This window comes from Heterodontus francisci, chromosome 3, assembly GCF_036365525.1.
Source record: "Heterodontus francisci isolate sHetFra1 chromosome 3, sHetFra1.hap1, whole genome shotgun sequence".
Taxonomy (NCBI): Eukaryota; Metazoa; Chordata; class Chondrichthyes; order Heterodontiformes; family Heterodontidae; genus Heterodontus; species Heterodontus francisci.
This window is the reverse complement of record NC_090373.1, coordinates 108866497-108878756: the sequence shown is the minus strand read 5'-3', so window position 1 is coordinate 108878756 and position 12260 is coordinate 108866497. Positions and strand designations below refer to the sequence as shown.

The following is a 12260-nucleotide window of genomic DNA, read 5'->3' as shown; positions in this document are numbered from 1 at the left end:
TTCCTATCTTCCAACTAATTATGATCCATGTACCAAGGTTACCTCTGTGCACTCTAATTTTCGCTAATAATCTCTTGTGCAGAACACTATCAAATACGGAGATACCCATAGTGGGTAGGACCACATGCATATATGCCATACAGCTACATTACATGGAAGCATTTGTTTGAGGGAAGTGTATTTAAGGATCTAAGTTGAGAAGGTTGCTGCTTTTTTCTTTATTCATCATGGGTTGTGAGCATCGCTGGGAAGGCCAGAACTTGTTTCCCATCCTTAATAATTTATTGAAGAGATGAGAATCACACAATAATTACCGTGCAGAGGGAGGCCATTTCCATCATGTCTGCACTGGCTCTCCGAAAGAACAATTCCCTCAGTTCCATTTCACCGCCTTCTCCCCGTAACCCTGCACATTCTTCCTTTTCATATAACTGTTTAATTCCTTTTAAATGCTTCAATTGAACCTGCCTCCACCACGTTCTCAGGCAGCGCATGATAGACCTTAGCCACTCGCTGCGTGAAAATGTTTTTCCTCATGTCACTTTTACTTCTCTTACCAAATACTTTAAATCTGTGCCCTCTCGTTCGCGATTCTTTCACGAGTGGGAACAGTTTCTCACTATCTACTCTGTCCAGACCCCTCCTGATTTTGAATACCTCGATCAAATCACCTCTCAGCCTTATCTTTTTCAAGGAAAATAGTCATAGAGTCGTATAGCAGAGAAACAGGCCCTTCGGCCCACCGCGTCCATGCCGACCATAATGCCTATCTATACTAATCCCACCTGCCTGCATTAATTCCATATCTCTCTATGCCTTTCTCATTCAAGTACCTGTCCAGATGCCTCTTAAATGTTGCTACTGTTCCTGCCTCCACCACCTCCTCAGGCAGCTCATTCCAGATACCCACTATTCTTTGCGTGAAAAATTTACCCCTTTGATCCCCTTTAAACCTCCTCCCCCTCACCTTAAATCTATGCCCTCTAGTTTTAGTCACCCCTCCCATGGGAAACAGACTCTGACTATCTACCCTATCTATGCCTCTCATAATTTTATATACCTCTATCATGTCCCCTCTCAGCTTCCTTCGCTCCAGGGAGAACAGACCCAGCCTATCCAATCTCTCTTTATAACTCAAGCTCTCCAAACCAGGCAACATCCTTGTGAATCTTTACTGCACCCTCTCTAGCTTATCACATCTTTCCTGTAGTGCGGCGACCAGAACTGCACACAGTACTCCAAGTGTGGCCTAACCAACGTTATGTACAACTGTAACATGACGTCCCAACTCTTGTACTCAATGCCTCGGCCGATGAAGGCAGGCATGCCATACGCCTTCTTCACCACCCTGTCTACCTGTGTTGCCACTTTCAGGGCACTATGTACTTGCACCCCAAGGTCTCTCTTCTCAACAACACTCCCCAGGGCCCTGCCATTCATTGGATATGTCCTGCCCTGGTTTAACTTCCCAAAATGCATCACTTCGCACTTGTCTGCGTTAAATTCCACTTGCCAATCCCTTGCCCACTTTCCCAGTTTATCTATAGCCTGTTGTAACCTTATACAACCTTCTTCACTGTCCACTATACCACCAATTTTGGTGTCATCTGCAAACTTACTAATCATACCCCTTACATTCACATCCACGTCATTAATATATATGACAAACAACAAAGGGCCCAGCACCGATCCCTGCGGCACACCACTGGTCACCAGCCTCCAATCTGAAAAACAACCCTCCACTACCATCCTCTGTCTCCTATCACCAAGCCAATTTTGTATCCAATTGGCTAGCTCATCCTGGATCCCATGTGTTCGAACCTTCTGGACCAGCCTACCATGCGGGACCTTGTCAAAGGCCTTGCTAAAGTCCATGTAGATAACGTCCACCGCCCTGCCCTCGTCAATCCTCTTGGTCACCTGCTCAAAAAACTCAATCAAATTCGTGAGGCATGATTTCCCACGCACAAAGCCATGCTGACAATCCCTAATCAGACCGTGCCTTTCCAAATGCATATAAATCCTGTCTCTCAGAATCCCTTCCAATAACTTTCCCACTACTGATGTAAGGCTCACCGGCCTGTAGTTCCCTGGCTTATCCCTGCTGCCCTTCTTAAATAAAGGCACAACATTAGCTATCCTCCAGTCTTCCAGTACCTCACCCATGGCTAACGATGATACAAAAATCTCTGCCAGGGCCCCAGCAATCTCCTCCCTTGCTTCCCATAGTATCCTAGGATACACCTGGTCAGACCCTGAGGATTTATCCACCTTAACGCACTTCAAAACCTCCAACACCTCCTCCTTTGTAATGTTGATATGCTCCAGGATATCGCTGTTCCCTCCCTTGAACTCACCAGCTTCCATGACCTCCACGGTAAATACAGACGAAAAGTATTCATTTAAGGCCTCGCCCATTTCCCATGGCTTCACACATAGATTACCACATTGATCCTTAAGGGGACCTACTCTCTCCCTAGCTACCCTTTTACTCTTAATATACTTATAGAATCTTTTAGGATTCTGCTTTATTTTATCTGCCAGGGAAATCTCATGGCCCCTTTTCATCCTCCTAATTTCCTTCCTATGTACTCCTATATCCCTTATACTCCTTGAGGGACTCGCTTGATCCTAGCTGCCTATATCTGACATATGCCTCCTTCTTTGTCCTGACCAGACCCTCAATATCCCTCGTCAACCAAGGTTCCCTAAACTTGCCAGCCTTTCCCTTCAATCTAACAGGAACATGCCGGCCCTGAACTCTTCCTATCTCACTTTTAAAAGCCTCCCACTTGCCAGACATCCCTTTACCTGTAAACAGCCTCTCCCAATCAACTTTTGAGAGTTCCTGTCTGATGCCATCGAAATTAGCCTTCCCCCAATTTAGGACTTCAACCTGAGGACCAGTCCGGTCCTTTTCCATAAATATCTTGAAGCCAATAGAGTTATGGTCACTGGTCCCAAAGTGCTCTCCCACTGACACATCAACCACCTGCCCAGCCTCATTTCCTAAGAGGAGGTCGAGTGTAGACCCTTCTCTAGTAGGGCCATCCACATAGTGCTTCAGAAAACTATCCTGGACACACTTAACAAATTCTTCCCCACCTGATCCCTTTGCACTAAGGCAGTTCCAGTCAATATTAGGGAAGTTAAAAACACCTACTATTACAACCCTATAATTCCTACACCCTGTCTGTGATTTCCCTACATATATACTCCTCCAATTCCCTCTGACTACTGGGGGGCTTACAGTATAATCCCATCAAAGTGATCACCCCTTTCTTATTTCTAAGTTCGACCCATACGACCTCGCTGGATGTTCCCCCCGGGATATCCTTTCTAAATACTGCCGTGATGTCCTCCCTAATCAATAGTGCAACTCCCCCTCCTCGCTTACCTCCACCTCTGTCACGCCGGAAGCATCAGTACCCCGGAACATTGAGTTGCCAGTCCTGCCCATCCCTCAACCACGTTTCCGTAACAGCTATAATATCACAATCCCATGTACCGATCCACACTCTGAGTTCATCTGCCTTATCTGTAAGGCTTCTTGCATTAAAGTAAATGCAGTTTAGCCTACCAGACCTTCCACGCTCCCTGTCCTGCTCCTGCCCAGCCTGTCTACTGGACTTGCTTGCTTTAACTACATTTGTCTCAACTATCTCATCAGAGAGACTACTACTATCGGTCCCACCCCCCTGCCAGACTAGTTTAAACCCTCCCGAGTAGTACTAGCAAACCTCCCCGCAAGGATATTGGTCCCCTTCCAGTTCTGATGCAACCCGTCCCTCTTGTACAGGTCACCTCTGCACCAGAAGAGATCCCAATGATCCAAGTAGCTGAAGCTCTCCCGCCTACACCAGCTCTTCAGACACGCATTCATTTCCCTTATCCTCCTGTTCCTACCCTCACTAGCACGTGGCACAGGGAGTAATCCTGAGATTACAACCCTAGAGGTCCTGCTTTTTAACCTTCTGCCTAACTCCCTATATTCACTTTGCAGGACCTCATCTCTCTTCCTGCCTATGTCGTTAGTACCAATATGGGCCACGACCTCTGGCAGCTCACCCTCCCCTTTCAGAATGCCCTGCGCCCGCTCAGAGACATCCTTGACCTTGGCACCAGGGAGACAACACACCATCTTGGATTCTCACTCGCGGCCACAGAAACGCCTATCTGTGTCCCTGACTATAGAGTCCCCTATCACTACCGCTCGCCTGCACTTTGACCTTCCCTGCTGTACAACAGAGCCAGTCGTGGTGCCACTAACCTGGCTGCTGCTGCTGCTTTCCCCTGAGAGGCCATCCCCCCCAACAGTATCCAAAACAGCATACTTGTTATTGAGGGGAATAGCCACAGAGGACTCCTGCACTACCTGCCTGCCCTTCCTGGCGGTCACCCATCTATCTGGCTGAACCTGCGATGTGACCACCTCCCTGAAACTCCTACCTATGATACTTTCTGACTCCTGTACGCTCCTCAGTGAGTCCAACTGCTGCTCCAACCGATCCATGCGATCTGAAAGGAGCTGCAGCTGGACACACTTCCTGCAAACATAGTCGTCAGGGACATTTGACTTCTCCCTGATCTCCCACATTTCACAGGAGGAGCATACTATCCCACTGACTGCCATTTCCACCCCTCGCGTTACTTCTGGCTTAAAAGACAGAAATTGGGAATAAAAAAAAACTAAGCTTTGCCTGGTCAATACTCACCCTCCTCACCAAAGCCCGACGTACACCAAAGCCCGTACTTTGACCTTACCAGCAGCACTGCGACCTCGCAGCCCTTCCCAAAGATGGCTGCCCTCAGATCTTTAATCGCGCTTTCGGATTTTACCTCAGGGAAGAAGCCGCTGTCGCTGTTGATGTCGATGTGAGTTGCTGACTCCGGGAATCTCCAACTCGGGGCTCCGCCGATCCTGGGCCTGTAACCAGTCCTCGTGCCCACAGACCCGCCCCGTGCCTCTGAAATGTCCCCAGGTGTGCAGCACTGGGCTAATTTCTGACTGCAGCCCCACGCTGTGTCCCGGCCGGGGTGGGTAGGCCTCTCCGCGGGCCCTGGCGACTGCTGCTGTTGGTGTAGCCCGACTACTGGCTGTCTGCAGGTAGTCCGGTGCCGGCTCCCCAGTGCTGATGGTAGTGTCAGTGCAGGAACCCTCTTCTCTACGCCAGGGACCAGAGCCTGGGGACGGCACCGGGGCTGCACCGAGTGGCGGACAATCCCAAACTTCCGATGACAGTCCTAACTTCTCCAAATCTATCTTTATAACTGAAGTTCCTCATCCCTGGAACCATTCTAGTAATCTTTTCTATACTCTCTCCAATGCCCTCACGGTGGTGAGCCACCTTCTTGACCCGCTGCAGTCCATGTAGTGTAGGTACACCCGCAGAGCTGTTACGAAGGCAGTTCCAGGACTTTGACCCAGCAACAGTGAAGGAATGGCAGTATAATTCCAAATCAGGATGGTGAGTGGCTTGCAGAGGAATTTGCTGGTGCTGGTGTTCCCATGCATCTGCTGCCCTTGTCCTTCTAGGCAGTAGAGGTTGCAGGTTTGGAAGGTGCTGTCGAAGGAGGCTTGGCAAGTTGCTGCAGTGCATCTTGTAGATGGTACACACTGCTCCCACTGTGCGTTGGTGGTGGAGGGAGTGAATGTTTAAGGTAGTGGATGGGGAGCAATCAAGCGGGCTGCTTTGTCCTGGATGGTGTCGAGCTTCTTGAGTGTTGTTGGAGCTGCAATCATCCAGGCAAGTGGAGAGTATTCCATCACACTCCTGACTTATGCCTTTAGACAGTGAACAGGCTTTGGGGAATCAGGAGGTGAGTTACTTGCTGCAGAATTCCCAGCCTCTGACCCGCTCTTGTAGCCATAGTACCTGTACGGCCGCTCCAGTTAAGTTTCTGGTCAACGGTAACCCCCAGGATGTTGATGGTGGGGGATTCAGCAATGGTAGTGCTGTTAAGATGATCATTGCCTGGCACTTGTGCAGCATGAATGTTACTTGCCACTTATCAGCCCAAGCCCTGCTGCATCTGGACATGGACTGTTTCAGTATCTGAGGAGTTGTGAATGGCACTGGACACTGCGTAACCATCAGCAAACATCCCCACTTTTGACCTTATGATGGAGGGAAGGTCATTAATGAAGCAGCTGAAGATGGCTGGGCCTAGGAAACTACCCTGAAGAACTTCTGCAGCCATGTCCTGGGGCTGAGATGATTGGCCTCCAACAAACACAGCCATTTTCCTTTGTGCTTGTACGTGGATATGACGCTAACCAGTGCAGAGCTTTCCCCCGATTCCCATTGACTTCAATTTTGCCAGGGCTCCTTGATGCACCACACTCAGTCAAATGCTGCCTTGATGTCAAGATCAGTCACTCTTACCTCACCTCTGAATTCAGCTCTTTTGTCCATGTTTGAACCAAGGCTGTAATGTGATCTGGAGCCAAGTGGCCCTAATAGAACCCAAACTGAGCATTGGTGAGCACTTTACAGCTGAGTAAGTGTCAACAACACCATCCATCACTTTGTTGATAATCGAGTAGACTGATAGGGCGGTAGTTGGCCAGATTGGATTTGTGGTCCTTTCTGTGGGCAGGCTATACCTGGGCAAATTTGCACATTGTCGGGTAGATGCCAACATTGTAGTTGTATGAAATAGCTTGGCTCGGGTCGTGGCTAGCTCTGGAGTACAAATCTTCAATACTACAGCCGGGATGTTTTTGAGGCCTGTAGCGTTTGCTGTATCCAGCATCTTCAGCTGTTACTTGATATCATGTGGAGTGAATTGAATTGTCTGAAGACTGGCATTTGCGATGCTGGGGACCTCAGAAGGAGGCTGAGATGGATCACCCACTGGACATTTTTGCTGAAGATTGCAAATGCTTCAGCCTTATCTCTTGCATTGATGTGTTGGGCTCCTCCATCACAGAGGATGGGGATGCTTGCGGAACCTCCTCCTCCCGTTAGTTGTTTCATTGTCCACCACCATTCACAGGACAGCAGAGGTGTGATCTGATCTAAAATTCTGCTTCAAAATGTATCCTGCTGCATAATGTACATTCATGGTAAGAAGAGTACTGTAAGGCAGTACAGAGTCATTAACTTTACATTCCACCCATGCATTAATAAAAGGTAATGGTAGGTTATGAGGACATTAGATATTTTGTGGCATTGCGGTCATATCTGCTAAATGGTGCAGAATGCATCAACATTAGTGTCAGCCTCCCACTGCAGGCATAACTTTCTTAGGTACTGAGCAGCAGTCAGTTCTGAAGAGGCCTGTTCTCCTCTGGTGGATTTTCTCCAATTGTATTCTGATAGCCCTTATCTCAAAAAGAGAGTCCTTGGTAACTCCATTTCTTGGACACTTGGAAAGTACCCTTTAGTTTCCAGCATGTACAATCCCCTTTAAACTGCTGCCGACCCTTAAAATCTTATTCATGCTGGGAGGTTGCCCACATGATCTGCATCAGAAGCACAGCCAGGCCAGCTCATTAATGTCATGTGCGTGCTAATTATGCACCATCCAATTTCTGCCCAATTGGAAAACCTATGCTCAAAACCCATGCATTTGAGAGACCAGTTGTATATAATTTTATCTCTAAAATCTCTATTTTAAGGAATGTCTAGAACCATTACAAAACTTGGACCAATACATAATCTTACCCTGGATGATTCCGCTAATAGGAAAAACACACTGAGGGGAATGTCTTTTGTTCTCCTTTAAAACTTTGGGTTCAGTTTCTGTTGTTTAACATTCTCCTGCTATTTCTCTGCTCACCTTCTGATAAAGCATATCAGTGATACAATGATTGAAATCTCAGTTTTTTTTAATTTTACTTTGATCTGGTATATGCTTTCAAAGCAATCAGTGACACATAAAGCCAGTGGCCCATCTCAACTGTTAATCTCTTTTTTTATCTTGTCAAGTTTAATTAATTCAATCTTCAAATATATGTTGATTTTTTTGTACATTAAAATGAACTAAGTTACAAGCAATCACAGAACATTATTTAAGACAAAGAATTATATTGGTGAATAATGCAAGCATCCCAGATATCTAGGAAGAAAAGCTATTAAACTAAACAATCGTCATTTTTAAAAACTGGTTTATTTTCACAGTCATTGACAGTAATTGTAGATGTTGGTACCCTGTAATATCTAAGGGATTTATTTTTTGGGAGGATTTGAGAGCAAGTCCCACAGAAAATACTGATTTTTGACACTTTATTTGGTGCATTTGGCATAGACATTTTAGGGTAAATGTTACAAGACCCAACGACACTGGCAGGGCCTCGTATGTGGCCAGCGTGTATCAGAAAATCTCTTCAGCAAAAGAGGGCAAAGAAATAACATGCAGCAACGGAATCAGTTCAATAACAATGGAATGGATGAGAAAGCATATGTTCTGACTGTGTAACCTGTCTCCCTTGCAACAGTATCTGTTATTACATAGGAAAACATGGCGGCCAATTTGCGCACGGAGGCCCAGAAACCTGTTAGGACCATTGGTTGAGGAAAGAATGTTGGCCAAGATACCTCCCTGCTCTTTTTCAAATCATACTATGGGATTACATAGAATCTACAGCATAGAAACAGGCCATTCAGCCCAATCAGTGTATGTCAGTGATAACAATGTGGTTGCATTTGCTGACAATGCCACCACTAGGTGGCGCCGCAATGGCACATGCACAAATGCAGCATGTGCCACTAAAACGCCACAGTCTGCGATGTCAGGCAGCTGCCAGGATTAAAGATGGCGCTGCTCAAATAATCACACGATGGCAACCTAAACACATGGCAGCACACAATGGCCGGAGGTGAGGGAGTGAGCAGGCTGGGGAGTGGAGGGAAGGGGAGCGAGTGGGCCGGGGAGGGGAGGGGAGGGAGAGAGCGGGCCGGGGAGGGGAGGGGACGGAGAGAGCGGGTGGGGGAGGGGAGGGAGTGAGCAGGCGGGTGAGCCAGTGGTTGGGAGTGTGGCAAGCGGACGGTGAGCGAGCGGGCCAGGGGCTGTGAGCGAGTGGGTGGGGGTGAGCGAGCAAGCGGGCAGCAGGGGGAAGGAGGAGAGCGCACCCGCGACCGGCAAGGTCTTTGGCCCTGCTCTCCCCACACCTGCTCTCTACCCACTTCCCAGACCCCCTCTCCCCCCACCCCTGCTCTCTGCGGCCCGGATCCCTCCACCATCTGCCCGCGTTGCGATGACGTCATCTGCGCATGCGCTAACCCCATCTGCCCGCGATACGCGATGACGTCATCTGCGCATGCGTCAGCCAGTCCTGGCACTGCGGAACGCAGCGCATGCGCAGAGGGTAGGAACCAATTCCACACAAGTCCCCTTCCACTCTAATTACCACCATGCCCCCCATAACCCTTCTATTCTCTTCTTTCTCATGTATGCAGCAAGCCTCCCCTTAAATGTGTCAATGCTCCGTGCTTTAACCACTCCATTTGGCAGCAAGTTTCAAATTGTCACCTTTCTGTGTGTAAAGAAATCCTTCCCAAATTTGTTATTTACATCTATGCCTCCTTGTTCTGGACCCACCCACAAGTAGAACATTTGCAGGACCTCAATATAACATCTCATCCTAAAAACAGCCCCTCCAACAATGCAATAGTCACTAAATACTGGATTGAAGTGGTAGCTTAAGTGTTGGAGGGGGCTTGAACCCACAACTTTCTAAGTCACAGGTATGTGCTGTCACTGAGCCAAGTTGAACTACCATATAATTACTAGGTTTTATCGAATTTAATTTGGGATTTGAACTGGCCAGGTTACTGATCTTTTACTATAACCACAATATCTAGTTCAGTACATGAGACTTGGCTTGTTTGTGATGAGCAGAGCTGGTTTATTGTTAATTATCTTGATCCGTCAATGTAGCATAAATCATGTGCTTTTTCATTACTATATAATTCTTTCAAATTGTTTTTTTTTAAAGGATAACATGTACCTCAATTATTAAATAAATACTAAGTTTGATGTGAGTAAATCATGGGGTGACTTAACCATTTAATAGCTGGCTGAGATTTCTTAGCAGCCTGTATTAATGATATCTAAGTTCATGAAAGGGAGAAATATTATGAAAATGTATATGAAGGATGTTTAAGAACAGTATGTAATAACAGGGGCTGTATCTGAATGTGGATAATACATGTTATATAATAATTAGGACCTAGTATTAATGAGGTTTGAAGTGTTTACTTGTATGTGGAGACAAGTTAATGATGACTAAACATAACACACCAAAGTCAATTTCCCAATGTGCAAATCGATTACCAAGCAACAGGAGTAATATTCAGAAAATAGCATCTACTATGTTTAATCCTCATTCGTATCTTTGCCTCCAAAAAATAAAACATATTCAATGTACCCTCCACTGCCTTCTCCCAGTTAACAGCAAAAAATAAATCTATGTTACAAACATTTGCCGCATACATCAATGTCCTGACTTCCTGACTGCCAAGTCTTCTCAGTCAGCTGGAAGGGCAGGATAGTTTAGATAGCAAACTCCTTGATAGCCACTGCAAACGTTATACAAATAGAAAATCTTACAAAAATATGGGGCTAAGAACACTGGAACAGGCTATTCGACCCATGAGTCCACCAACTGCACCAATTTTGATTCAATTTCAAATTGCTTCACTCCGAGAATAAAGTTTTTTGCTGGCTTGTAAAATAAAATCATACAGCGAACCTACTGTATTTATATCAACATAGAAAACTGAGCCGAAACTAATTCCACTGACAATAGCTTCACTGATCTTCAACAATCTGAACTGACTGCACCATCAATTTATTGCAAATTTTTAATTTTTATGGAGCAATTCCATTCAATCAACCTGTCAGAAAATCTTAAATAATCCGAGTACACAACTTTGCTTAATATGTACAGTTAAAGCATTTATCTGGTATTGCTTATTAGTTGCAGGTCTAAGGTGACTTTTCCAAAAAAAAACTTTCTGCACTTACCTTGAGAAAAACCTGGAGATCCTGAATCTGCATGTGGTGAAGAATCTCTTGCTGTAAGTGTTTCAGCAAAGCTATACACATGTAGACCTGATAATCAGGGCCCAAGATAATACAGATGGCAATGTAATGACCAATCTCAGTCCAGTTCAAGTAGTTCCAGAAGCATTGAGCCAACCAGTGTTGACAAATCTGTGTGGTATAAAGAAAAACAAATTGTTTACATTTTTCTACTGGCCAATATGCAGTGTGATGAATCTCATTGGTCAATGGAAATCAGAACCTTTATTTATAATGTACTCAGTCTCAGGAGACTAACTAATTCTTTTAGTTGAATTTCTTCAAAAGTATTTCTTTCAGTTTAAATACTACAAGTGATCAGACTCAGCGGGCAGAATTTTGTTCTGCCCTTGGAGGTGGGCACTGGGATGGGGGTAACAAAATGGCAGCCAGGGACAGCCTTCCCGCCACAGGCCAATTGAGGCCCTTAAGTGACCAATTAATGGTTTCTTCCTGCCTCCACCTCAATTTTCTGGAAGTGGCCTGCTGTCATGGGAAGGCGCCACCAGATAAAGCCTGGTTGTCTTCTAGCAGGGTCATGGGGGGGATCCCTCCTATGGGGCAACCCAAGGCCCCTGAAGGGCTCCTGCCCAGTGGTGATTGCTAGCCCCCAGGAAGACACTCCCCACCAACCAACACCCCACCCCCACCCCCACCCCATTGTTGGGGCCTGGCTGAATGGCTGTGGTGACCCCGATCCCACTCACCTTTCCTGGGGTCCCAGATGTCCTTGATGCTGCAGAGCCTCCTGCATTACTGGCAGTCGCCACTGCTCCCAGTGGTGCTGCCGGTACTGCAGAGCCACCGGCCTTCCAATTGGCTGGCAGCTCTGGAGGCGTGAACTCGTCTCTTAAAGGGATGCACCCTGACAGCGTGTAGTTAACTACCTACCCGCTGTCAAATGGCTTTAGGGTTCTGAAGGAGGGCCGAGGTGGGGTCTCCCCCACCTTCTGGCCTGCTGTTGGGACCCCCGTCACCATAATAAAATGCAGCCCAGTATCATAGTTTATCCTGTAAACATCCCACGCCAGGATAGTCTTGACATTTAATTCGTTCTTTATGTTTCCAGAAAGGGTGACTGGAAAACAATCAGAGAGCGTAACCCTGGCTGATATTTCCATTCCCCGGCTCAACTGCTGCTTCAGCCAAGATCAGCTAATTCAGTATAAAACAGAATTTAAATCAAGGACCTTCTCATCTCTATGGCTGAATGTGGCACAAGGTGATCT

General features: G+C 46.6%; 1 protein-coding gene across 5 annotated transcripts in view; it reads right to left on the bottom strand.

The window, feature by feature from the left end:
- tbc1d32 (TBC1 domain family, member 32) overlaps positions 1 to 12260 on the bottom strand; it is a 356785-nt gene that overhangs the window by 35307 nt on the left and 309218 nt on the right. For all 5 annotated transcript variants that reach the window (XM_068025412.1, XM_068025415.1, XM_068025416.1 and 2 more), the window contains one exon: positions 10975 to 11163. In XM_068025412.1, coding sequence (XP_067881513.1) covers positions 10975 to 11163 — 189 coding nt within the window. The remainder of the gene's footprint in view (positions 1 to 10974; positions 11164 to 12260) is intronic.